Genomic DNA, 24,688 nt, shown 5'->3' with positions numbered 1-24,688 from the left:
TTTTTTTTGCATGGCAATTAGAAAATGAAAATGTAGTTCGTGTTACATGTCTGTTGCACAGGGCCCTCCATCCTCAGCATTGCCCTGCTTCAGGGGATGCAAAGATAAAAGCCACGGTGTTTGCGGCCAGGCTCTGAAGGCCGCAGGGCCATCTCGGGGGCAGCCCAAGGAAGGGCTGGGGTTGTGGGGAGGAGGATATCCGGTTACTACAACTTGGAGAGGGAGAGGATTTATCTGTATTTCTTGGCATTGTCTCTGAGGTAAAGCCAGAGGCCACTGAATGAGAAACACCACACTTTCTCAAAAGTGGGAGCGGGGAATGAAAAAAATCTTCTTAAGAGTAGTTTCAGGTTCACAGCAAAAGTGAGTGGAAAGGACAGAGAGTTCCTGTAGACCCGGCCCTCCAGCACACACGGGCTCCCCCGCTGTCACCATGCTTGTGGCAGTCAGTGGACCTACCTCGTCACCGTCACAGAGTTCAGAGGCCTCACTCGTGGTGCTGCAGGCTCTATGGGCTTGGACAACTGTATGCTGATGTGTATCCACCATCTCAGTATCACAGACGAGTGTCACAGCCCCCAAGCCCTCTGCTCTGTGCTCACACCGAGGGTGACACTGTGCGTGACTCTGGACTATTTGCCTTTCACAGTTTTCCCACAAAGGGCCTCGTGTGGTTCCCAGATTGAGCCCAGTATTACACACTACCTGTGTTTGTCATGTCCCCCAGCCACCTCTCGTCTGCGTAAATTTTCTAAGTTGTTGTCTTGTTTCCACAGGTGGGGTGTGTGCATGTACGTGTGTGTGTGAAGTTTAACACTCCAGAGCTGTCGGAGCTTGTGTGAGATGTGTTCCCATGGGTTCCTCCTCTCACCGCTCATCACAGGCACTCAGATCTACTTTGTCCTTGTCCCTGGATCTCTAAAGAAATCACTGGGGGGCCACCAATGCATTAGGGCCTGAGATTTCCTGGGCTGGTGGGTGAGGTTTATGTTCTGGGCCCTTCAGGCTTCCTGCCAGCAGCCCAGAGCCTGCAGGTGGCGCTGAGTGGTCAGCGTGCTCAGGTGTGTGGGAAGATGCCTCCTGGGCCTACCTGGCTCAGGAAGGGACCCTTGACGAAGGAGACATGGAGATGTCTGCTGGGTGTATTCCACACTATTGTTTTTCAGTGCCAGGAGTTTTTTATGTCTCCCCCTGAATACTCAGGGGGTTCCAATGAGTTTAGGCAAAGATTGGGGGGACCCAGAAAGCCCACCGTACCCTTGCTGTGTTGGATACTATGCTGGGGACAAATGCTGGGCACTCTGCTCCATGGACCCCTCCCTGGACCTTGGTCACACTGAACCTCTCTGAGGCCTACAGCATGGCCTCACCCACCCTCACCCTTGCACAGCGTTTCCTAGGAACCCCCAGAGAGGCTTCCCTAGTGCCTGTCCGCAGACAGCGGCAACGGCAGGTGCTGTTTATCTGCCTGGCTCCCCACCTTGCCTTTGATGTGGGCTCCACATGCCCTGGCACTGGGTGACGGCCATTATCACAGTTAGCAATCTCCACAATCTCCATTCCGGGTTTGAGGAGCCCCTCTGGGGACAGACGCTGCTGTCCAGGAGCCTGCTGCGTGCCAGGCCTGGGCTAGAGAGACCTATGGTACCCTCCTCATGCTACCTGTGAGCTCAGCAGATTCCATGAGCAGTTTCCTTCCTGACACAGGACTTCATGCGTGTACAACAGTCTTGGACAGCGGCCGTGCCATCAAGGTTGTTCCTCCAGGTGTAGGGCCTGCTATTTAGTTTGCTCCTGGGGAGCCAAGGGCATTGGCCCCAGGCCCTCGGGCTATAGAAGTCTTTCCTTCCTTTCTGGGTTGGAAGCTGCCCTGGGGCTCAGTACCTCTATTCTGGGTTTGGTTCAGGCCAGATGCCACAGCTCTGGCATCTGAGCCCAGCTGTGCCCTGTAGTATAGCCCTGGAGAGTAAAGGCTATTTTGTTCCTCTGCAGGTCGTCCACCCGGCCGGAGGTGGCCAGCATTGAGCCTCTGGGCCTGGATGAGCACCAGTGCTCCCAGAAGGCGGTGGTGCAGGCCCGCCTCACCCAGCCTGCCCGTCTCACAAGCATCATCCTGGCGGAGGACATCAGTAAGCACTCGGGGTGCTGCCCCCAGCCCAGGAGCTGCTGGAGCCCCTCTTGTGTTGGCTGAGAGGGCACCCAGGTCGGGGGGCAGGTGCCAGCAGGCAGCTGCCATCCTGGGCCCTTGAGCCAGCGCTTTGTGCCGCCGGCTCCCTTGTGGACACTGGCTTTCTGACCTCTTGTTGGGTTGGTAATATAATAAAGACAGTTGTCTCAACCTCAAATCACTCCTCTTCCCTTCCTGTATCTAATTTACCACTGTGGTTTTAAAATACTTAGACAACCATATGATTTTATGTCATGCTTTTCCCCCACTTACCATGATATAGGACATTTTCCATTTTATCACAGAATTATTTTTAATGCCAAATATCATTCTTTCTGGGAGGTTGTCCTGTGAGCATTTGGGCATTGAGAGTATTTTCAGATATTTGTTTCAGTGTCATGTACAAAAATAAATGTTTTTATATAGAAAACGTGTTGGGGTTCTTTTAGGTTGTTTCTCCTTAGGATAGATTCTCAGTTTTACAGGGTTGCAGCATATGGATGTTTATAAGGCTTTTGATACACAGGGTCCATATTGATTCCCAAGAAAACGGCATTGTGCATGGGTATTTTCATATGGTGCCTGGAGAATGCCCAGAATGATTTTTGATTTTGTAGCTCATGCTGCTGCCCTTACACTTAACAGTTCCCTGGGTAATGCCATTCACATATTTTTCTTCTGGAGCAAGTTAAAAAAACCCACACACGTCCACACACCCCTTCTAGAGCACAGCTGACTGTCTTATGTAAGTAAAAGGGGGACAACGTAAGTAAAACGGGAACATAAGACACCAGTGCGATCTGCAGTGTTAGTGTGGGGCCCAGGCTTAGCGACAGTATCACCTTCTTTTGGGTGCTGACTCCCGCTGTAGCCCTTGTCCTTTACATAGTGGCTGCATCCTGAACAAAGCTAAATTTTCCTGGAGTTTGTGTTTTTGCATACGGCTTTAAATGCTGGTGCTCCAGTCAGAAAAGCAGGAGGTGGGGAGAGCACATGCCTACGAAGCCCCCACTTCCTGGCGGTCTGTGTTGTCTTTCAGCAGGGGCCCAGTGCTGCCCTCTTTGCCCGAGTGTAAGATCCCTGGCCTGGGGGCAGTGTCCAGGGCACAGTCCTCAGTGCTGACCTGTTCCTGTCTGCCTCTCCAGCCACAGGCCAAGTCCTGCGCTGCGATGCCATTGTTGACCTCATCCACGGCATTCAGATCGTCTCCACCACCCGTGAACTCTACCTGGAAGACTCACCCCTGGAGCTCAAGATCCAGGCTCTGGATTCTGAAGGTGAGGATACCCCCCTGCCTGTTTGTTTCCTGGACCTGCTTCTAGGTTGTCATTCCCACTGTGACCAGAGTCTCTCTGTTCTTCTCTGCTCTTATGTTCAGCCCTGCTGTTCCACGTAGGGCCACTCCTGTCAGGAAGGTGAACTTGGTGCTGAGGGGATGTAGAGGAGGCAGGAGCAATCTGCGAGGCCGGCCCCAGGCCCTCAGTGGCTGAACCACAGACACTCCTCATGTTCAGGGGTGTCTGCAGCAGGGCCTCTGAGCTCAGAGCTGCCCCAGCCCTGGAGGCAGACTCTGTCTGTGAAGTCTGGGTCCTTGGTAAAGCACGTCTCAGGGAAGCCCGGCGTGGGCAGCTAGGGGAGGCTGGCAGCAGGGCACGCTCAATGCTGGGCTCTCGGGGATGGTTTTGGCTTCCTGGTCGAGACCTCAGGGCATGCATGGGTGGACCGGGACATGTCTCTGCTGCCAGCTTAGTGCACGGTCCTCATATCTTCACTTCACCAGAGTTTAACAGTGGCTTGTTCTGGGCTAGGGTTGTTCTTGATGGTCTCTTATGGGAAATTAGGGAAATTTTGCAGGTTAAGATTCTTGCTGAAGAAAGTAAAAGGCAAACGATGTCTTTCCCATGATGATCTTCCCAAACTCCCAAGTCCAAACCAAGTCTCCCTTTGTCTTTGAAACCTTTTTGACTATTCTATTTTCCTTCCTTTCTAAAAGAAATTTCTAGGTCAGAGCCTCTTAGACTAGATAGTATCGACTGACCTTGGACCAGGTAGTTCTTTGTGGTAGGAGCTGTCCAGGGTGTTATAAAATGTTTGGCGGCATCCCTGGCCCAGAAACATCAGTAGTCACAGGGGCAAGCTGGGGTGGGGGTGGGGGTCGGGTGCAAGCCACTGCTGTGGGGAAACTGCGAGAGGCTTCCTTCCTCCGTGGATTCATTGTCAGACGAGCTTCTCCACCTCTGAGACTGCTTTCTGCTCCCGATGGAGAGTGGTACTTGCCCTGAGGACTGTGGGGATTTGATGAGAAATATGCAAAGTGCTTAGCAAATGCAATCAGCGTAACCTAAGTCTTTATACCCTCAATGTCTCCCAGACAATAAAAAAAGGAGGAAAAAATATGCAAAGTGCTTGTGGGTGCTCAGTAAACAAGAGGGTGTTTTCCTGAGCACTTTGTATGGGTACTGTCCAGGCATCAAGGGTGCCACAGGGGAAGGAAGGGCCTGGCCACTGCCCCAGGACTCAGACTGAGGAGAGAGGCCTGGAGACAAGATGTTAATTTGAGCCTTGAGGAAGGTGGAGTTTGCCAGGAAGGGAAGGCCGCTCTGTTCTCGAGGAACCTAAAGTGTAGAAGGGGTGAGTACAGGATGTGAAGGTACTGCGTGGGACTCGTCCTTTGTCTCAAGGCAGAGGGAAGCTGAGGAAGGGGTTTGTGCAGGACTTTGAGGGTGATCATTAGCTGTTCTCAGGAACAAAAAGACTGAACTTTAAGCCCACACTGTTGCCAGGCATTCCTCTGAGCATGTCACATACCCTAACTTTGCGGTGACTGGACAACTTAGGCATAGAGAGCAGCGACATCCCCCTGCTGGCAGGTGCGTGCTCGCACACTCACCCACACACAGAAAAGACATGTAGTTAATGTGTAGCCAAGCCAGACTCTGAGCTCCAGCCTGGCCCTAGAGTTGACTCTCCTGGCCAAGGGTTGGCAGACTTCTGTGAAGGGCTGGATAGTAAATATTTTAGGCTTTGCTGGCCGTATGGTTTCTATTGCAACTATTCAGCTCTGCCTCTGTTACACTAAAGCAGCCATAGATAATGTGGACATATATGGGCTGTGTTCTAATAAAACTTTATTTATAAAAACAGGCAATTGTCCTCAATTGGCTAAGAGGCTATAGTTTACCAGCTTCTGCTCTGGACTACTTTGGGCCTTCCCTCTTTGGTGTCCCCTCCTCCCCCAGGAAGCCCTCTGTGGCTGCTCAAGGTTGGAGTTGTTTCCTCCCTTCTGGCATCCCTTAGCTCTTTACTGGCCTTTGCCTTGGGGGATGGGGCATTTTCTACTGTGTCTTGTTAAGTTCAGCACCCGGAGGACAGAACTGGGGTCATGCTTCTGTGTCTGACGCTGGACTTTGGGCCCAGCAGACATCTGGTAAATGTCTGTTAAATTGATTGAATTGCTTAATGTTTTCCTGTGATCTTCCTGGGACCATGACAGCAAGAATGGATCCCCTGGGGACTGGACCCCTGACTTTCCTGGTTAATAATAGGTAGCACTTGTCTGTGAGGCTTCAAGGTCCAGGAAGGGCTCTTGTCTCTTGACACAGTAGGTTTGTTTTTTTTTTTCCAGTTTTTGGCTGGGGCCAGGTTTGAACCCGCCACCTACAGTATATGGGGCCGGCGCCCTACTCCTTTGAGCCACAGGCACCACCCCACGCAGTAGATTATTAATAGCTTCTTTTTGAATGGAAAAAAGCAAACGTTAGTCACAAGTTCAGTTGAAAAAGTTTTGCCCCCTCCTTCCCGTAGGAGCCATCTGTTTGCAGCAGGCTACAGAAGGGGAAATGCCAGATGGACTTGGCCACAGGGGAGCCCAGCCCAGCAGGGGCTTGGTGTTGGCCCAGCAGCTGGTAGGCCCATGTGTGCACTGCATTTCAGGGGGCTTCTGAGTGCCTCCAAGGGTCTGCACTCAGCCTGGGTATCCCAACACCTCTGGGAGCACTTCCTTGAGCTGGCTCTGTGCTGGGGGTGTCCTCTGCTTCCTTCCAACCACTCAAGTCTAGTACTTTCCCTGCCTTGTGAACAAGGGGCTCTGGATGCCCATCTGCACCAAGCACTGGAGATAATGCAGCCATCCTGTGTGTGCACTGCCTGAGCTGGTGACTTACGGAGGCCCGAGGATCACGTAACTGTCCTGCGTGTGCATTTGCCAGAGTTGGTAACTTACAGAAGCCCAAGGGTACTTTCAGCTCTTGGAATCATCACACATTCAACTCTTCATTTGAATGTGGTGAATTTGTAGGAGATGCTAGGGGAGCACAGAGGGTGAAAGCCCTGCATGGGTAGCCACTGAGGTGTCTGAAGATAGGATTTCCTGTCTTTGTTTTCCTTGGTAAGGGACTCCTTGTTAGGGCTTCCCCGCCTCCATCTCCTTGTCTCTAAGAGAGCTGTAGAGAACCTTCCTAGGCACATCATGGGGGTGCTTGGAGCTGACCTTGTGGAAGGCCCAGGGTGGGTGTTTAGGACACACTGGTGGTGTTTGCATGGATGTGTGTTCAGGGAGTACACTGCCTAACAGGCTTTTAAACTGAATTTCTGATCACTGTTTCACAAATCTAATATGAACGTAGGGAAATGCATCCTCACTGCGGAGTCAGCCAACTTGGCTCAATCACTGGGAAGGCAGGAATTGGGGCTGGCTTTGCTTTATATGCAGCTAATTTCAGCTCAGCTTGAGGCAGAAGCTTCTCCTGGCCAGAGCTGCTAAAGAGAGAGATGGGCTGTGCCGGGAGGTGGCGACATCCTCGTGCCTGAGATGTGCGAGGGGGTCTCAGCCCCTGTCCAATGTGAACACAGCATCCCAGGGGTGGGCTAGAGGACTTCTAGGTTTTTTGTAGCCAATGTACTTTGCTGGGGTAGATTTTGGTGTCCATCTTCCTGGGTATTAGGAAGATAAATGACTTTGCTCAGAGTGCTTGGAGGTTTGCGAAACCACAGACTTTTCATTTGCTCAGAATCTTCCCTTGGACCTCTAAGAAAAAACCTTCCTGCACCAGTATCCATTGTAGATGGAGTCTGTCTTCCCCTGCTCAGATGCTCACACCGATGGAAAGATGCCTGGAAGGAGAGGCCTCCTTCCTAAAAGATGGACTGAGGAGGGATGGCAAAGCCAGCAGAGTTTTCTAGAGTGTGGGCTAAGCACCATTTCATTCAGCCTTTGTGATGTTGTGGAGCTGCGGGTGGGGGTGAAGAGGGGCGGGACCCCAGGCCCACGTGACTCTAAATGCCTCCCCCTTTGCACTATAATAAAAGATTTTCTGGACCCCCGAGCCTCTGTCTGGGGAGCTGGCCAGGCAGGGAGTGGACATAGGGATCTGGGGTGGGTGGTACAGTAGGGTGTGTTGGGAGTATGGCAAATCACAGAACATGATCCCATCTAGAGAGGCTGAGCCAGTCTCTGGGCATCAGGTGGTTGGAGCTTCAGGCTTTTCAAGAGCATATGGAGATTATAGTATTGCCTGTAGTATTTCTTGTTTGAAATGGTGAGTCAAAAGGCTCGCACACAGCAGAACAGGACATCAGAGCTAAGAGAGGCTGGGCCTGGCTCTCTGTTCCCCCACCCCAGGACCCCAGGAGTCCCAAGAATAGTTATGGGAGACCAGCTGGTCAGAGACTGCCCCTCACCCCTCATTTTGGGGAGGAGGTGGGGGGTGGGGTTTGCTTTCTCGGAGATCTGGAGAAATGAATGGCTCAGGTTTCCATCAGTCCTGCGGTGAGCAGTCAGGTAGGGGGTGGTGAAGACAGGGGGGTGGTGAAGACAGAAGCGTTCCCTTAAGACAGGCCTGAGTCCCATCTCCACCCAGCCCCTCCTGCTCACATGACCACGAGTGAGCATCTTCATCCTTTCAGCCTCAGCTTCCCCTTCCTGAAATGGGGTCATGGCCAGGGGAATGGTGCTGAGTGTGGTCCTTCCCTTGACCCCGGGAATTAACTGCGATGCATTTCTGCCTCCCCATTGGCTCCTGCAGGGAACACATTTAGCACCTTGGCTGGCCTGGTGTTTGACTGGACGATTGTGAAGGACACGGAAGCAGACAGATTCTCAGACTCCCACAATGCACTACGGTAAGGGCTGCCTCCCCTGGGCCTGATGCCCGCTGAATGGAGGCAGGTGGGGGCACATCCAAGGGCCCCTCACTGTCCATGGGGGCTTTCATCATTGTCAGCAAGGAGTCTGGATGAGCCCCGGGATGCCCGCCACATTAGACAGCCCTCATGCCTGACTGGGGACAGGGTGCATGCACAGTGTATGGGAGCCTGGCCACTGCATGGCCTGCCTAGGCGTGTGCTGTGGGAAGTTGTCAGAGACGTCCAGCTGCAGAAATGGGGCGACACAGGCGATGGGAAGCTGTCTCAGGGCGCCGGGGAAATGGGGGTGGCCCCAGAGGGCAGCACTTCCACTGGGGAAGGTAAAAGGGAGACAGTCGTTCTCAGGGGGAGCAGGCTGGCGTCCCCAGCAGACAGGCTCGTAATGATGCAGATGCCAAGTGCCTTGACCTGTGTCATCCTCCCAGCAGCCACATGGGCAGCATGTGCCGCTGTTCTTTCTGTTTTTCAGTCACAGAAATTGCAACTTGAGGGCAGTTGTGTTGCATGGCTGGGACATGTGAGTGGCAGACTCTGAGCTGGGGCCTGTGGTGGTAGCTGTGAGCCCCATCTGGCTGTGCGCTTGCATGTTAGGCAAAATGGAGTGTGACATCGGAGGTGCACAGGCCACATTCTGAGTGTTAAGGAGCCGTGTGGCATGTGGTCACTGCGTGTTGGCCAGAGAAGTAGAGCCATTGACCATGTGGGCGCCACCCTGCTGGGGGATCTCTGGCAGTGCTGGCTCAGGCCCAAGATCCTGACTGTACCGTATCGCTCCATGCTTTGCTAAATAACCTTTTAAAGAGTCCAGTTCCTTTTTGGGAAAGAAGACTTAATTTTGTACATTTTTGTGACCATTTTAAGCCTATACTCAATTTATTAGTCCAGAATGAAACATGGCTTCCCTCTAACCATGTACACTTCCTGGTGCTAAGGGCATTTTCCTGCATAGCCACAGCAGAGTTGTCTAAGTTAGGGAGTGAACACCTGCAGTCTTCCCACCTCAACTGGGTTTTGCCGATTGTCCAAATGCTTTTCTTTTTAGCAGAAAAAACAAAGAAAAAACTCCAACCCAGCCCAGAGTCACTTGCTGCATGTTGTCCTGTTTTCTTTTCCTTCAGCCCAGGATAGTCTCTTGGTCGTTGTCTGACTTTTGACACCTTGACACTTGTGTGTAAATGACTGTCCAGTTGTTTCATAGAATGTCCCTTGTTTGAGGTTTATCTGATGTTCCCTTGTGACCAGACTCTGAGCTTCATATCTTCGGCAGGAATGTCTCCCGTAGGAGAGTCTGTATTCTTCTAGTTGTCTGTGATCACAATTCCGTTTGGCCCCATTACTGGTGGTGGCCACTGTGGTCACTTGGTCACTTGGGTGAGGTGATGTCTGCTGGGCTCCCCACTGTGAAGTCGCTTTTTTGCTCAGCTTGTGACCATCACCAGGCAGATGTCCTCACACCCTCCTGCTTTTGTCAGCTGAGTCACCTTCAGTGGGGTCAGAGCTCCTTGGGGGCTTGGTCTTCACTCCTAACTGTCTCCAGCTTTGGAGTTTCTGGTGTTTTGTAGAGCTGGGGACACAGGCCATAGAGTCAGAGTGATCTGGATTCCAATCCTGGCCCTGTCACTTCCTGCCTGTGGCCTTAGGGAATGTAACCCATCTGGGGGCCATTGGGCTGGGTAGCAGGTGGATGAGTGTCTAGGGCCTGGTGCACTCCACGTGTTCGGGGAGAACCCATCCTCACCTCCTTCTGGGCCACCAGGCTCAGTTCTTGCCGTGCCAGTCTCCCTGAGCTTCCAGGCAGCTCAGTATGTGAGCCAAATGTCGAGATGAAATCCAGGACGCTAAGGTGGGTTGGAACAGGATTTCCCCGGGCTCTTCTTCAGTTCAGCACATGACAGCTAGCAGAATCAGGAGAGGAAATAAACCACTATGTGCCTTGGTGCCTGGTGGTCTTGGGAGGAATGGAAGCGTGGCCGGCAGATTGCTCTTGTTCAGGCAGGATGGTGGGCTCGTTGATAAATCCCAGGCTGAAGTGAGAAGCTGTATCAGAAGGATTCCTCAAGCCAGCCCTTCTTGCCAGCCCACACTCTGGAGGGCCTCCCAAATGCCCGGCTCCTCCCAACAGCCTGCCCTGGGGAGAATGAGCTGTGAGGCCACCCTGCATCCTTCCCCAGTGCCAGACACTGGGCAGGTGGGGAGGCTGGGGGCACTGCTGACACTTCTTTGGGAGGGCTATGTTCTTGGGCCTGCCCCTTGATTCTCGTGGGCCTCACTTTTCCCATTGGGATTAAGCTGGGATTTGGATTTATCTGGTCCTCAGATTTCAGTTGTTTATGGATTTTGATATAATGCAAATTCCCAGGTTTCTTGCAGACAAAGCCTGGGCCAGGGGCCCAGATTCTGCATTTTTCACAAGAACGTCGGCAGTTCTGGGGTAGGAAGCTATAGGGACATGTCTTTGAGCAGCCTCGACTGGGGGCACACCCCTTGCTCATCTCCGCATCTGGCCCCTCGGCAGTGAATGTCATGTTAAATTCCGACAGACCTTGTGCTCAGGTTTGACTGGTGAACTTTGACAACACTCTTTTCCCCCAGAATCCTCACTTTCTTGGAGTCCACGTACACCCCTCCTTCTTACATCTCTGAGATGGAGAAGGCAGCCAAGCAAGGGGACACCATCCTGGTGTCCGGGATGAAGACAGGGAGCTCCAAGCTGAAGGCCCGCATTCAGGAGGCTGTCTACAAGGTAGGCCTGGGCTGCAGGGAGGCTCTGGGCTCCCTGGGGCTATTCCCGCTTACACCCCTCGATTCACTGGCTGGAGGAAGTGAGATGCTCCACCGTGACTTCACGTGGGAGTCTATATTGTTGTTTGTTTGGACCATGGCTTAGGGAGAGGTGCACCATCTCTGCAATCAGTTTGCTCATTCTCAGTTTCCAGGGAGGTCTAAGAGCAGGAGTATTCCCAGTGACCAGCTTCTTTTCCACAGCTGCCACCCGTCCTCCTAGGGGGACACACCCATGCACGTGGGACTCTGACAAAAGCTAGGGGCTCGCCGGATGCAGTGACTCACACCTGTAATACCAGCACTCTGGGAGGCCAAGGCAGGTGGATTGCCAGAGCTCACAGGTTCGACACCAGCCTGAGCAAGAGCAAGACTCTGTCTCTAAAAATAGCTGGGCACTGTGGTGGGCGCCTGCAGTCCCAGCTACTCGGGAGGCTGAGGCAAGAGAATTACTTGAGCTCAAGAGTTTGAGGTTGCTGTGAGGTATGACACCACGGCTCTCTACCAAGAGTGACAAAGTGAGACTCTGTCTCAAAAAAAAAAAAAAAAAAAAGCTAGAGGCTGCCAGGTGTCTTCTATGCTGACTCTCCTAGACCCTGACACTGCTGCCCAGGGGTCCCAGCTGTGCAGGGGATCAGTCTCTTTACAGTCACCCCCACCCCAGCCTGCCCAACATTGTCCCAGCCTTACTAGAACCTGTGTCCCCACCAACAGCCTGTTCTCAGAGGGTTGGGGCCGAGGAAAGGAGAGTGAGGAATGGGTTCAGCCAAGGTCCTGGCTCTTCCCTGTTCCTGTGGGTGAACGTACCCCCATCCACCTCATGATAAGCCCTGTAATCTTCTGTTTGCTTAGTATAGGCAAGAAGACTGCGGCCCTTCACTTGCCATCCATCTGATTTTGTAAAGCAGCAGACCAGGAGAAGTCCTTTTCTGAATCACTTTTTAGTGGTTCAGCCAGTCATTTGGGAGACCTAAGGGTTTTGGGGACTAGGGGCATGCCGTGTCATGGGGGTTAATCCCATAGGGCTCTTCAGGCAGTATTTGGAGACTGTGTGGCACCCAGGGCTGGGATAGGGACTGGCCCAGCTGCTGGGCTGGAAAGGCAAGCTACTTGTCCTGTTTGGGGTCAGCGAAGGTCCTTCCCTGCCCACTACGGAGCCTGGCCTGTGGTAGGAGCTTGGTGTGCTTATTTTTCTTTCTTTCTTTTTTTTTTTTTTGCAGTTTTTGGCTGGGGCTGGGCTTAAACCCACCACCTCCGGCATATGGGGCCCGGCGCCCTACTCCTTTGAGCCACAGGTGCCGCCCACACTTTTTTTTTCTTTTTAATGTGTCAAAGATATTATTTAGCTTATTGTTAGGAGCCCTGTAAGATGTAACAATAGGCTCAGAGGGGACTCCAAAGAGCCGACACGTGCACAAGCCACTAAGGACGCTGAGATGAACTAGCACAGACATGTGGAAGGGCCCATGCCCATAGGACCACAGCCATCGCCTCTGCCAGGAAGAACATATTTGCAGTTCTGTGGGTGCGAGTCCTTTGCTTTGACATCAATGTTCTGCAATTTACAGGGCTATCAAATAGGCCAGGGATGGTGAAAGGTGCAGGCCCATGGTGGGCACTAGGCAGGACCCCTTGTAGTCTCTGGCCCACTGCAAAGTCTCGCAGGTCTTCCTGAGGAGGAGGCCACAGGTGGGTGATGAGCATTGGCAGGAGAAGGGGCCAAGGCAAATGGGCTGAGGGCTCATGGCAGACACATGCCTCCCTCCCTTTGCAGCTTGGCCTGGGCCTCCCAACCTCCATGCACATCAGGGCTTTTGTGGGGAGAGAAGTTGACGTCCTGGTGGCCATAGCACCCATGGAGTGCATGCTGGCTCCTCTTCTTCCTGTTTAATTATTGTCGATACAACCAAGATGTGACATGCGTGCTGTTCAGTTAGGGACCCCGTGCTCAGTACGCTTTGGTGATGGCCTTTGCCTGTGTGCCTTGCCTTCATACAGGGTTCCCTGGGCTTTCTGGGGTCCAAAAGTGGGGGTTAGGAGTGACGTCATGTTTCTTTACTCTTAACTCCCCTATTCCCATATTTAAAAAAAAAAAAAATCCTGTCCTTCTCTGCCAACACGATCCCCCTGTTCCCCAGTCCCAGCTCACAGTTTCTACCCCTTTCTTTGTGTCAAGAATGTACGCCCCGCAGAGGTCAGGCTGCTGATCCTAGAGAACATCCTTCTGAACCCTGCGTACGACGTCTACCTGATGGTGGGGACGTCCATTCACTACAAGGTGCAGAAGATTCGTCAAGGGAAAATCACAGGTTAGTCAGTGACTCAGCAGTCGTGGCAAGCGCTTCCCCTACCCCTTTTTGATTGTGGTGAGAGGCACATAACATAACATTTACCGTCTTAACCATTTTAAGTATGTGCGTCGGTGGCATGAAGCACATTCACAGTGTTGTGCAACCATCACACCGCCTGTCTCCAGACCTTTTTCGTTTTCCCAAACCAACATTGAGTACCCATTAAACAGTAGTTCCTAATTTGCCCTCTCTCGAGCCCCTGGCACCTTCCACTTTACTTCCTATCCCTGTGGGTTTGGCTTCTCTGGGAATCTCACGTAAGTGAGATTATGCAGCGTTTGTCCTTTTGTGCCTGGCCTCTTTCATTTAGCTTAGTGTTTCCAGTGTTCATCCCCATCATAGGGTATGTTAGAATATCCCTCCTCTTTATGGCTGAATCATATTCCATAATATGGATACATATTTGGTTTACCCGTTCATTTATCCACAGATGCTTGGCTTGCTGGTTGTCGTGAGTCATGTGGTGAGGAATTCAGGTGTGCAAATATCTGGGTCCGTGCCTTCAATTATTTGGGGCATAGCAATCTTCAGGGTTAGCAAGCCAAGAGCTATGGGCTTTGTGTTGGACTGGGAGTCGCCCCTGGTCCAAGCATGCTTTGGCGATCTACCTCCTATCTCCAAGGCTCGTTTTCTCATTGGGGCCCTTGACGCCTTTCTGCCTGGGCTGCAAGGGCAACACAATGATTTGAGTGGAGTTGTGCTGAGTGCCTGTGATGCATTTTAGATGGTGAGTTCCTGATGGAGTGCCAGTCCCCCATCAGAGTCATTATTGTTTTATTTAAAGCTACCTGTGTTAAACAGCTGGAGCACAGAGCCTCAAGGGTCTCAGGCACAAGAGGATTGTGCTCAGGGCCCGTCTATCCAAGGGCTTCGGGCATGTGTGTGCTCAGGTGACTTTGCCACGTTGGCAGGGCTGCTCTGCTGGTTTAGAGCAGCGTTTGGGAGGCATGCAGGCACTGAAGCCTTCAAGCAGCTTGACCTGAGCTGATGGGCTCTCTGGCCTCTGTCACCCCTGTAGAATCAATCTAGCCCCTGTCTTCCCAAAGGAAAAATGCTAAGAATAACAAAAAGGGCTAGATAGTCCTTTTGCATGGGACTCGAGGGGAGTGAAACTGTGCCCCAACTGGGCGGACAGAGCCAGCGTGGTGAAGAGGGGATGGGCTGATTTTATAAAGAGCTCCCCCTAAGTCAGTTCAGGTGTCATGGCCCAAAGGAGCTACTTTCCCTAGAAAACTTATGGGTCTGATCACTGATCTGGCACAGCTGTGGCTCAGGAATTGGAGCACATAAAAGAAGGAAAGAGGCAAGCGGCCTCCCTTGCATCAGCAGGGGAATGAGGCGGAAACGTCCTCCAAAAATAAACACACCTGTGTGACTGGTGGCGTCGGTTACCATGGTGCTGGAGTGGTTTCCAAATGGATGGAATGCTTTGGGAGGATCGAGTGGGGCTGAGCCACACTTCACCATCAACAAGACCCACCAACAGAAACTCCCTGATTCTTACAGATCAGCGGTTCTCAACCTGTGGGTTGCGACCCACAGGAACTGTATTAAAGGGTCCCTGCATTAGGAAGGTTGAGAACCACTGTTATAGATGGATTCTTTCTTAATTGAGGCATAATTTATATCACTGTCATTTTTAATAGGTTTACTAGACAGAAAAGTCAGGGAACCCGAGTGTCAGCAAATCCCTGCCTCACATCAGAGTGTAAATTCAGAGGATTCTGGGTCGGATGATGGTTATGTCGATTTAGAATGTGGGATAATGACCCCCAAATTAATTCTTCACATTTTACTTATCTTTTGGTTTTATTTCCTTAACAATGTATTTTTTCTTCTTTCTCTCTTTTGTACATTTTGTTTCTGTTGCCTTCTTTTTTTCACTTGGCCGCTGTCTTGGTGGCAGACGTGTTTCCTGAGCAACTGCTCTGTCCCAGCACTTTGCTGGGTGCTGGGGATACAGTGGCCAGCAGGCCCACACAATCCCTGCCCTCCTGGAGTTGGCAGACAAGTTGGGTAGGAAAGCAGTCAGTCCAATCATGTCTGCAAGTGAGGCCTGAAAGAGGAGGAGAGGGCGTCTGGGGGCTTCTAGCAGGGGCATTGGTGTTGCCCCAGGGTGGGGCATCTGGCCGGGGGTCCTGGGTCTCTGTCTTTAACCCTCAATCCTCAGTTCTCAGTTCAGGCCTTTGGATTGTCTGCAGACATGAACTAGCACAGTAATAAAATTATCAGACCTAACAAAATGTGGGAAGGACATGCCTGCTGATGGAATTGGTGTTTGAAAAGAACCTGAGGGGCTGGAATGGTGGAAGTCACTGAAATAAGATACTCCAGGCCTGGAAGACTTGGCAGGAACATGACTTGGGCTTGGGTTCGTGTGTCAAAGACTGAGGTGTTGAGGGACATTGAACCCAACACTCAACTTGAGCTGCGGCTGCTCAGCATTGATGTCCCTGGGGTTGTGTGGCGTGGCTCGGGACAGAGGCTGGGGTGGTGGGTGAGCTCTCAGTCATTCTTGACTCAGGCCCACCTCCCCAGGAGCAACGCGGTCATCCTCAGTGCCTCCATGGGGGGAAGGGGTGGGGGGGGTCCAACAATCAGAAACACACCCCGGGGGACCAGCAGAGGCAGAGTCAGTGTCTTCTAGAAGATGATGGGCCTCTCCGCCTGCAGAAGGGTAGCCTCGGGGACAGCAGCTCACACAGAGCATGCAGGGGCACTTAGGGGCCCCAGAGCAGCTTTCCTCTGTGGCCTGAGAGAGCAGAGCCAGAAACTGGATGGTGACAGTGCCTGTTAACATCTGCGAAGACATCCATATCCAGTGTCTTTTGAAAGGAGTAAAGTCTATGTCATAAAAGGTATTCAAGGCCAGGCACGGTCGCACACACCTCCAGCTACTCGAGAGGCTGAGGCAGGAGGTCGCTTAAGCCCAGGAGCTACAGATTGTAGTGTTCTGTAGCTATGCCACTGCCCTCCAGCCTGGGTGACAGAGTGAGAGTCTTGTCTCTTAAAAAAGAGTATCTACGCAGTATGTGTAAAAAAGCTCCTTATTTTCAGTCTTAGGGTTTTGCAAAGAGGGTTACATCTGTGCCATGTAAGGCCCCTTGAGTATCAGTATTTTCATGTCCCGAAATGTCCTTTACACAGTTGGAGAACTTCAAAGTGAACAAGGGAGGACGCTAGTGCTTCATTAAGCAGCATAAAGTAAGATTGGTTTATTGAGCAATTGTGCTATTTTATTATAACATTCATTCCTAATAGACTGCTGCCATATTCTGAACACTGGGTACGTAATCTGCAAGAATCACAGCCCCACCCCTGGCCGGGCGACTCAAAGACGAGGAAGAGGGAGTCTCACTGCTGCTTAGGTTGGGCAAGGTTTTTTCTGCAAAACAGATGCAGCGTGGGAGACCCTGAAGGCTGTGGGGACAGCAGCAGAGTCTGTTGTTTTCGGTTGCAGACCTAGCCCCAGGGAGACCAGAGCCTTTTTGAAAACCCCTAGAGGCTGGACAGAACCAGTGAGAGCAGCCCCCAACCCCCGCCTGTCCCCATGGATGTAGAAATAAAGAGTTCACTTCAGTGATGCTCAGAAATGGCCTGATGTTAGTATTCTTCAAGCCCTTGGCAATTTTATTCAGAAGATTATGGTTAATGTAAAAAACAATCCAAAAAATAGGTTAGAGCAGTCACAGAAAAAAACAGATTGCCCCCGAAAATTCATGGAGTGTCAACTTTGTCCACGGTCACGGAGAATAATTTAAAAATGTAAAGCACTGAAAAAATTAAGGAAAAAAAAAGTTAAGCAGCCGAATTAGGATTCAGAGCAGCATATTGGGTTCTAACATTGTCCGTCTTTGTTGTCTCTCCCCTCTGCGTGTTCGCTGGTTGGTGGCCAGAGCTCTCCATGCCATCTGACCAGTATGAGCTGCAGCTTCAGAACAGCATCCCGGGCCCCCAAGGAGACCCTGCCCGGCCTGTGGCTGTCCTGGCTCAGGACACATCGACGGTCACCGCAGTGCAGCTGGGTCAGAGCAACCTCGTCCTTGGCCACAGGAGTATCCTCTTCTTGGGCCTGTGTGTATGCAGGTGCAGCACTCGTGTGTTTGTGTGTGTGTGCGCGCACGCGCGCGTAGGCATGTCAGGTCTGCCGTTTTGAAGTCAAGTTGTTTTTCTCCCTGAAATCCAGGCAAGGCTAAAAATAGCCCTGTTTCTCCTCCCTGGTCTGAAAACCAGAAAGAACTGAAATAGCCCTGCCGAGTGGAATTGCTCACGCTTATGGGTGACTCACCTGAGAGGCTCGCAGGGTGGGAGGTGACGGCAGGAGCCCAGTGTCATTCGTCACCTCCGGAAACTTCTCTGGTACCTGCAGCCTCTCAGAGGGGGCCTGGCAGAGGTGTTTCCATGGTAGCATATAAGTGGTTGATATCCCAGACTTCTTCCTGTCCCCTGTGTGGTCTCGAGCATCTCTGCAGTAATTCCCCATTGCCAGCAAGGAAAATGCAGTGTAGCCTTTGATTCTAAAGAGTGCCTCTGCCCTACTTGGCCAAAGCCAGGGAGTTCCATCCTTCCTTTTATCTGGGTGCTGTCTCGGCAGTAACGGGGCCATCAGAGCCACGCTGAAGCCTGCCATCCGGTTTCTTTGCTGCCGTGTGTCCTCCTTAATTGAGAATTCAGGTATTCGCATGAAGGGTGCTTCTAGGTTACCCAACAGCACCATCTACGTGGTGGAACCCGGATATCTGGGTGAGTGTGGCCTTCTGGGCCTCCTGGATGCTGCTCATTTGTGACCACGTGAGTTTAAAAAAGAAAGAAAAACCATAATCCTGCAGAAAATGCTTCACTCTGGTTAGCTCTGCCACCTGTGAGGCCTGGAGCCAGCAGCACTCAGCCCCACCCTTGCCTGGGCCACTCCCCAGCCCTCCTCTGGTCAGTACCGGCAGAGGGGACCTAGACCAGAGCAGGGCAGGTGAGAGGCTCAGCCAGGAGAGGAGGAGGATAGAGGAGCATAGTTGTTTTTATACTGGGGCTTTGCCCAGACCTGTTACTGGGTCAAGTCATGGGCCCAGTGGTCAGTTGAGTTAGAGAAGGGCCCTAAAGCGATACGACAGGGAGGCACCTTGGCAGGGAGGTTGAGGAGGCATTTGCCTGAGAGAGGAAGGGAGGAATCTGAGAAATGGTATTTCAGGAAGGCATTCTGTCAGCAGGAGTGGCTTTTGTGGGAAGGTGTCCTGGCAGGGACACAGCTTAGGCCATGGTGTGGAGGTGAGAAAGCACAGGGCTTCACGGGGCCAGCAAGGAGGTGCTGTGGGCCGAGGGCAGAGGCCTGGGGGCAGGGCTGGCTCACGGTAAGGGCGCTTGGTACCAGGCTTCATTCAGAGCAGAGACCTGCTAGCAGAGACCTTCATTCAGAGCAGGGACTCAGAGTGCAGACCCCCTAGGGACTCAGAGAGCAGACCCCCCCCCCGGGGACTCAGAGAGTTAGACCCCCTGAGGACTCAGAGAGTAGACCCCCCCCCCAGGGACTCAGAGTGCAGACCCCCCTGGGGACCCAGAGAGCAGATCCCCCAGGGACCAGAGAGTAGACCCCCTGGAGACCCAGAGAAGAGATCCCCTGGGGACTCAGAGAGCAGATCCCCTGGGGACCCAGAGAGCAGAACCCCCAGGGGACCCAGAGAGTAGATCCCCTGGAGACCCAGAGAATAGACCCCCCTGGGAGACTCAGAGAGCAGACCCCCTGGGGACCCAGACAGCGGAGTCCCTGGGGACATAGAGAGCAGACCTGCTAAAGATTCAAAGCAGACCCTCTGTGGCATCAGATTGTAGACCTACTGTGGTTCAGGGCGTAGATGTTCTGTGGGTTCAGAGCAGACTAACCAAGGACAGCATTGAGTTTGAATGAGCCCTTGAGGAGGCAGAGCAGCACCTGTTCAGGGTCAGTGCTGGGAAATCCACTCAGGCCTCTGGCACCCAGCCCATCTCCAAGCCAGAGCCAGGAGAATAGCTGTGGGACCCCTGTGCTGCTGGTGCTTGGTTCCTTCCTCTTCCTCACCCCTGTTGTGCCTGAGGCCAGAGTCCTAAGGCTCTCCTACTTGTCTGTTTTAGGGTTCACAATCCACCCTGGTGACAGATGGGTGCTTGAGACCGACCGCCTGTACGAAATCACCATCGAAATCTTCGACAAGTCCAGCAACAAGGTCTACCTGTCAGACGTGAGTGCTCGCTTGGTCCTGGCAGCATGATGATGTGGGGTTGTCTCCTGAGGCAGCTGCTCTGAGAGGGGCCCCCAGGCGAGCAGACCGAGGAGGGCCATCTGCTTGGTGGTGCTCTGGGTGTACAGCAGACACTGTTGCGGGGGCCCTGGGGCATCTCCAGAGCCTGAGAATCAGCATACTGGCCCCATCAACAGCCTCCCTGCAGGGCTGTGGGGAGTGGGTGCCATGACAGCAGGTCTCAAGGAGGTGGGGATGGGAGGTGGCCCCTGCCCACTGCCCTCTGCTCCTTCTCCTGGAGCTGGGGATCTCACAGGCTCAGACTCGGCTCTCCTGCTCTGCAGAGGATCAGGGTACATTTCCTGGCCTTGTCTCTCTGGCCCCAGGAGTACCTGTCACCCTCCCATAAGTCACTGTTTGACTGAAGCCAATTTCAGTTAGATTTCTGGTTCTGGAAAGAGGTGTCAGACAGGAAAGGCTGGAGGAGTCTCAGCCACTTTTCTGTCCCCTATGAGAAATTCCCTGGCCCATTAGAACCTCTGGGACCTTCCAGGTGGTGCTAGAGGTTTTAGGAGAAGGAAGCAAGGTTCTTTTTTGACTTCTTTGCAGAAATCATCACTTTCATCATGCTGTTAAACAAAGGCTGGCATGATCACTTTGTGTGTGTGTGTGTGTGTGTTTAAGTTAACAAAGGGATTTGATGTCTTTTTTTCATATTTGGTACTTTCTTGTTGAGACCTCAGGGCCTATCAGGCAGCTGACAGTAGGCTTGAAGCTGCCTTGAGCATGACATAAGGGCTGAAACTCTCCCTCCCTGTGGGTCCCAAGCCCATGGGCGGCCCCCGAGGGTTCCCAGACCAGAGTGATCAGAGCTCCATTCCAGGGCTTCGTCTAGCCCATCACCTGCATTTGGAGGCCTCTGAGCCCCTGAGGGCCCCCTGGTCTGCCTTGGCTTCTGTTTTGGGGTCCTGTAGCTTCTTGCCCACGTCGTGATTATCCAAAGTCATCAGAAGCACTTCTCTCCCATCCTGCTTCACCTTCCAGAACATCCGAATTGAACCAGTGCTTCCTCCTGAGTTCTTTGAGGTGCTCTTATCGTCCCAGAATGGGTCATACCATCACATCCGGACAGTGAAGAGTGGCCAGACAGCCATTGAAGCAGCTCTCACATCTGTGGTGGACCAGGCAAGTTGGCCCAGCCCCTTCTCTATCCCCTTGACCTACAAATCCTGCCTCCCTAGGCAGAAATGTCAACCCAGGCTGTCGTGAGCCCTGGGGAACTGGTATCTCTGAGCTCATCCTGGCTGTGCCCCTGTCCTGGCTTCCTGGAGCCACGGGGTTGGGGGCCGTTGCTATTCCCATGGCAGGCCAGGGCACTCATCTTCCTCACCTTTCCCCGGCCCTGTAAAAGTAGCCTGTGCCTTCTAGGGCTCGGGATGGACACCCAGGTGTCGGGCCCACATGCCCAGCTGGGCTCCACCCGGGAGCCACCAGCACTCCTTTGTTTGGGCTGCTCGGGTCCCACAAAGTAATTTTTTTCCCTTTGTATTAAAAGGCCAGTCAGTTTTAGGTGGGAGCAGTATTTTGTGGATTGGAAAATGGGCACAGGTGTTCTAATTTTTCTACCCTGCACAAAACATCCCCAGACCTGTAAAAGGAAAGAGATTGTAGCAGAAAGAAACAGTCCAGTGTGCCGGACAGTTCCTGCCAAAGCAGGCTGCCTCAGCTCTGGGGGTTTGGGCAAGTTCCTTTAGCTCTCCACGCCTCAGTTACCCCACCTGTAACTGAGGAGACAGCCATGTCCAGGCTGTCAGGGCTGCCCTGAAGAGTTCAGTTAAGCAGCACAATGGGAGTGACCACTCCAGAGCCCTGACAAGCCATGCCTGTGGAGACCAAGACGGCTGCAGGTGTCTGACGTCCACCTCTGTGGCCTGATCCCAAGGGAGGGGTGGGGCCTGGTTACTGGGAAAACCGCTGCTGATCTGGTTGTCATGGTGACGTGTGGCAACCTTACTCCTTGTAGGATGGAGGGGTCCATATGCTGCAGGTGCCCGTGTGGAACCAACAGGAGGTGGAAATCCACATCCCCATCACCCTGGAACCCAGCATCCTGACGTTTCCGTGGCAACCAAAGACTGGTGCCTATCAGTACACGATAAAGGTATCTGAGACCCCATCTCTAGGTGCCTGCCTTCTTGGGGGTGTTTCCATGGGATTGCGACTTTTTGTCATTCCGTTGTAATATTACACTCTAGTGGTCAGAATTTTGAATCAGGGAGTCTTTACAGTTTTTCTATTTCCTAAAGTTTCCATCATAACAATGTATTTTGGTAATGAAAAAAAAAAAAACAACCTAAAAGAAAGAGAAGATAACGTACGTATAATAAGGAAATGCTGGAATGCAGGTTTGAATTCCACTTAACGTTTCTTTTTCTAAAAATTGTTTTTTGAAAGCAGTATACAGAAAAAATTCAAGGAAAAATATCTCTAGTCCTGTCACAGACCAGGTGTCAGTGTCATTGCTGTGACTTTCATGTTTCCTCGTGGCACTGGCCAGCAGGGACTCGCCCCAGATGGGGCTTGAGTCCTGTGGCCAGTGCAGGGCTGGCCATTCCTGCTGGCCCCCTGGAGTAACGGCAGGGGGGTAGGCGTTCTGTCTGTGCACTGACGTTTGCTCCCCTGCCCTCCCACATGTGGCACCTTCCTGGCCTCTTGGGTTTTGGCTTGTGTCCCCTGATCTGGGGGGAAGAGAGATGGCTGTTACTTCCCAGCCGGGACAGGCAGGGGCGTGTGCTGGGGCAGCTTGTGTTTGGTCACCGAACACAAGCTGTCCTGCTGGTGGTTCCGTGGCCAGGCGTTCTTCCCACTCCACCCTGAATTCTGAGAGGTTCCACGGGGTTCAAGGGCCCCTGTCATGAGTGTTTGCGTGTATCTGTTTCAAGGTCCCCAGAATATGAGGCCCAGAAATGGTACCGGGTGGATGGGATGAAGGTAAAGGGAATCTCCACCCAGGCAATGGCTAATGCCACGTTTTCCCATGTGGCACATACTGACCTTGTGTGTATGAGAGAGGCAGAGTGTGTGTGTGCATATTTGTGAGCATGTGAGAATGTGTTTGAGTGTTTGCACAGCTATGAGCGTGTGTGTGTGATTAGGAATGTGTGTGTGAGAAGTGAGTGGGTGTGTCGAGTTTGGAGAGTAAGTGAGGGTGTGTGTGTGTGTGTGTGTGTGTGGACCTGTGTGTGAGGGTGGGGGAGTGTGAGCTCTGTCTTATGGGATCTGTCTATGGTCAGGTCTGATTCCTAGAGAGAGCAGTATTTAATGGAGGCCCTGTAGATGAAGCATAATGGCCCAATACTGGAATAAATGTGGATTCCTGTGAGTGTGAATGTGAATGGGTGTGAGCATGAACGTGTGTGGACGGGAATGGGTGGGTGGCTATGAGCGTGTGCAGCACACAGCCGTCTCTGGCCCTCTGGCTTCCCCCATGACATCACAACGTCTGATGACATCACAACGTCTGGTTCTCCCTAGGCTCATGGCGGCAGTGGGAACTTCAGCTGGTCCTCGTCAAGCTACACGGTTGCCACCGTCACCGTCAAGGGTGTAATGACCACGGGCAGTGACACTGGACTCAGTGTGATCCAGGCACACGATGTCCAGAACCCACTCCATTTTGGCGAGATGAAGGTGAGAGCTTAGGGCCGGCACAGCCCCTGTGGGAGGTTCGGGCTTCGCTCAGGACACCCTCTAGCCCTCAGTCCTGTCCTTGGTGTGAGCAGCAGGCAGGGGGGTGACCACATCAGGGAGAGGGACAGGACATCTCATACCAGGCAGCAATGGGACCAGAAGGGCCAGTGTTCATGGACCTGGGTTTCTAGCGAGGGGGTGGGGCGGGGGGGAGGGGGCGACCAGAGAACACAGAAGACATGCGATTATCACAGAGCCCTTCTAGAAAATTCCTCTGACCTGAAAGATAGGAATCTTGAATTGGAAGGGCCATGGAGCACTGGGTTTGTAAATTCATAGTGAAAGGGAGCTGGTCCCCTCCTTACTCCTGTTTAGGTAAAGTACATGTTTCTTGCACTGGCTTTTGACCCTGTACAATGTGGGACCAACTCAGCAATGGCAGCAGGTGGGGCTGGGGTAGTCCCATGCCAGCCCCCCTGCAGCCCTGACCCCAAGCCCTACCTGACAAGTGCTTTGGCCTCAACCCTTCTCATCCCTTCATTTAGGACAGAAAGTGAAGTCCCAGCCTAGTGTGTATTCCCAGCCTGTTTTGCACTGGGGACGTGGGTGGACAGGCTAATGCAGTCTTATGAGATCTGTCTAAGGTCAGGTCTGATTCCTATAGAGAGCAGTATTTAATGGAGGTCCTGTAGAGAAGCATAATGGCCCAATACTGGAATAAATTGGGATCCCTCGTGCCCTCCCCACCTTTCCTCCTCTGCTCAGTAAACATGCCACCTTTCACCCAGCCTGAGGATGGTTCCTGGAGGGCAGTGTGTGTCCTGGCTTCTGAGTCCATGCTGCGACTTGGGCTGGCTCCTTCTCCTTCTGGGGCCAGGCTCTGGCCCAGGTGAGGGAGGCTGGCAAGAGCACCTTCTTCACAGGAGGTGCAGTGGCTTCAGAGAGCCCATAGTTAGGACAGGACCCAGAGTGCAGTAAGTTTGCTTTTATGTGCATGTGAGCTATTGTTCCCTCTCTCACCCTCTCCAGACCTCTGGTCAGCTGAACATCCAAGCATATCATTCACATCTGACCAACACCTACCCTTCACCACCCTGGTTCAAGCCGCCATCTCTACATGGGTCACCTGGCTTGGCTGGTACATAGAGGCCAGAGTGAACCTCTGAAGTTTCCCCAGCAGGCCTGTGTGACCTGGCCCTCTGCCTCTCAGACTGTGTCTCTTTCCGCTGTCTCTGCTCACGGCACTCCAAGCACACTGGCCTTATGTTCCGCCAATGTGCCGAACGGGCATGTGTCTCAGGACCTTTGCATGGGCTGTCCCTGTGCCTGGGGTGTTTCTTCCCCAG

The 24,688-nt window shown here is 52.6% G+C and overlaps 1 protein-coding gene across 2 annotated transcripts in view; it reads left to right on the top strand.

The window, feature by feature from the left end:
* The window catches only part of NUP210 (nucleoporin 210), a 111,781-nt gene that overhangs the window by 18,599 nt on the left and 68,494 nt on the right, over positions 1-24,688 (top strand). The window contains exons 2-12 of one of the 2 annotated variants that reach the window (XM_053599557.1): positions 1,993-2,129; positions 3,313-3,444; positions 8,191-8,287; positions 10,904-11,054; positions 13,269-13,401; positions 17,340-17,498; positions 18,118-18,186; positions 19,546-19,652; positions 20,697-20,837; positions 21,676-21,813; positions 23,187-23,342. In XM_053599557.1, coding sequence (XP_053455532.1) covers positions 1,993-2,129; positions 3,313-3,444; positions 8,191-8,287; positions 10,904-11,054; positions 13,269-13,401; positions 17,340-17,498; positions 18,118-18,186; positions 19,546-19,652; positions 20,697-20,837; positions 21,676-21,813; positions 23,187-23,342 — 1,420 coding nt within the window. Of the gene's footprint in view, positions 1-1,992; positions 2,130-3,312; positions 3,445-8,190; positions 8,288-10,903; positions 11,055-13,268; positions 13,402-17,339; positions 17,530-18,117; positions 18,187-19,545; positions 19,653-20,696; positions 20,838-21,675; positions 21,814-23,186; positions 23,343-24,688 lie in introns of those variants that run through there. The other variant, XM_053599558.1, reaches the window with a different exon arrangement.

The sequence above is a fragment of the Nycticebus coucang genome, chromosome 8 (genome assembly GCF_027406575.1).
Source record: "Nycticebus coucang isolate mNycCou1 chromosome 8, mNycCou1.pri, whole genome shotgun sequence".
Lineage (NCBI taxonomy): Eukaryota > Metazoa > Chordata > Mammalia > Primates > Lorisidae > Nycticebus > Nycticebus coucang.
The sequence above is the reverse complement of the archived record's forward strand: the minus strand, read 5'-3'. Positions and strand labels throughout refer to the sequence as shown.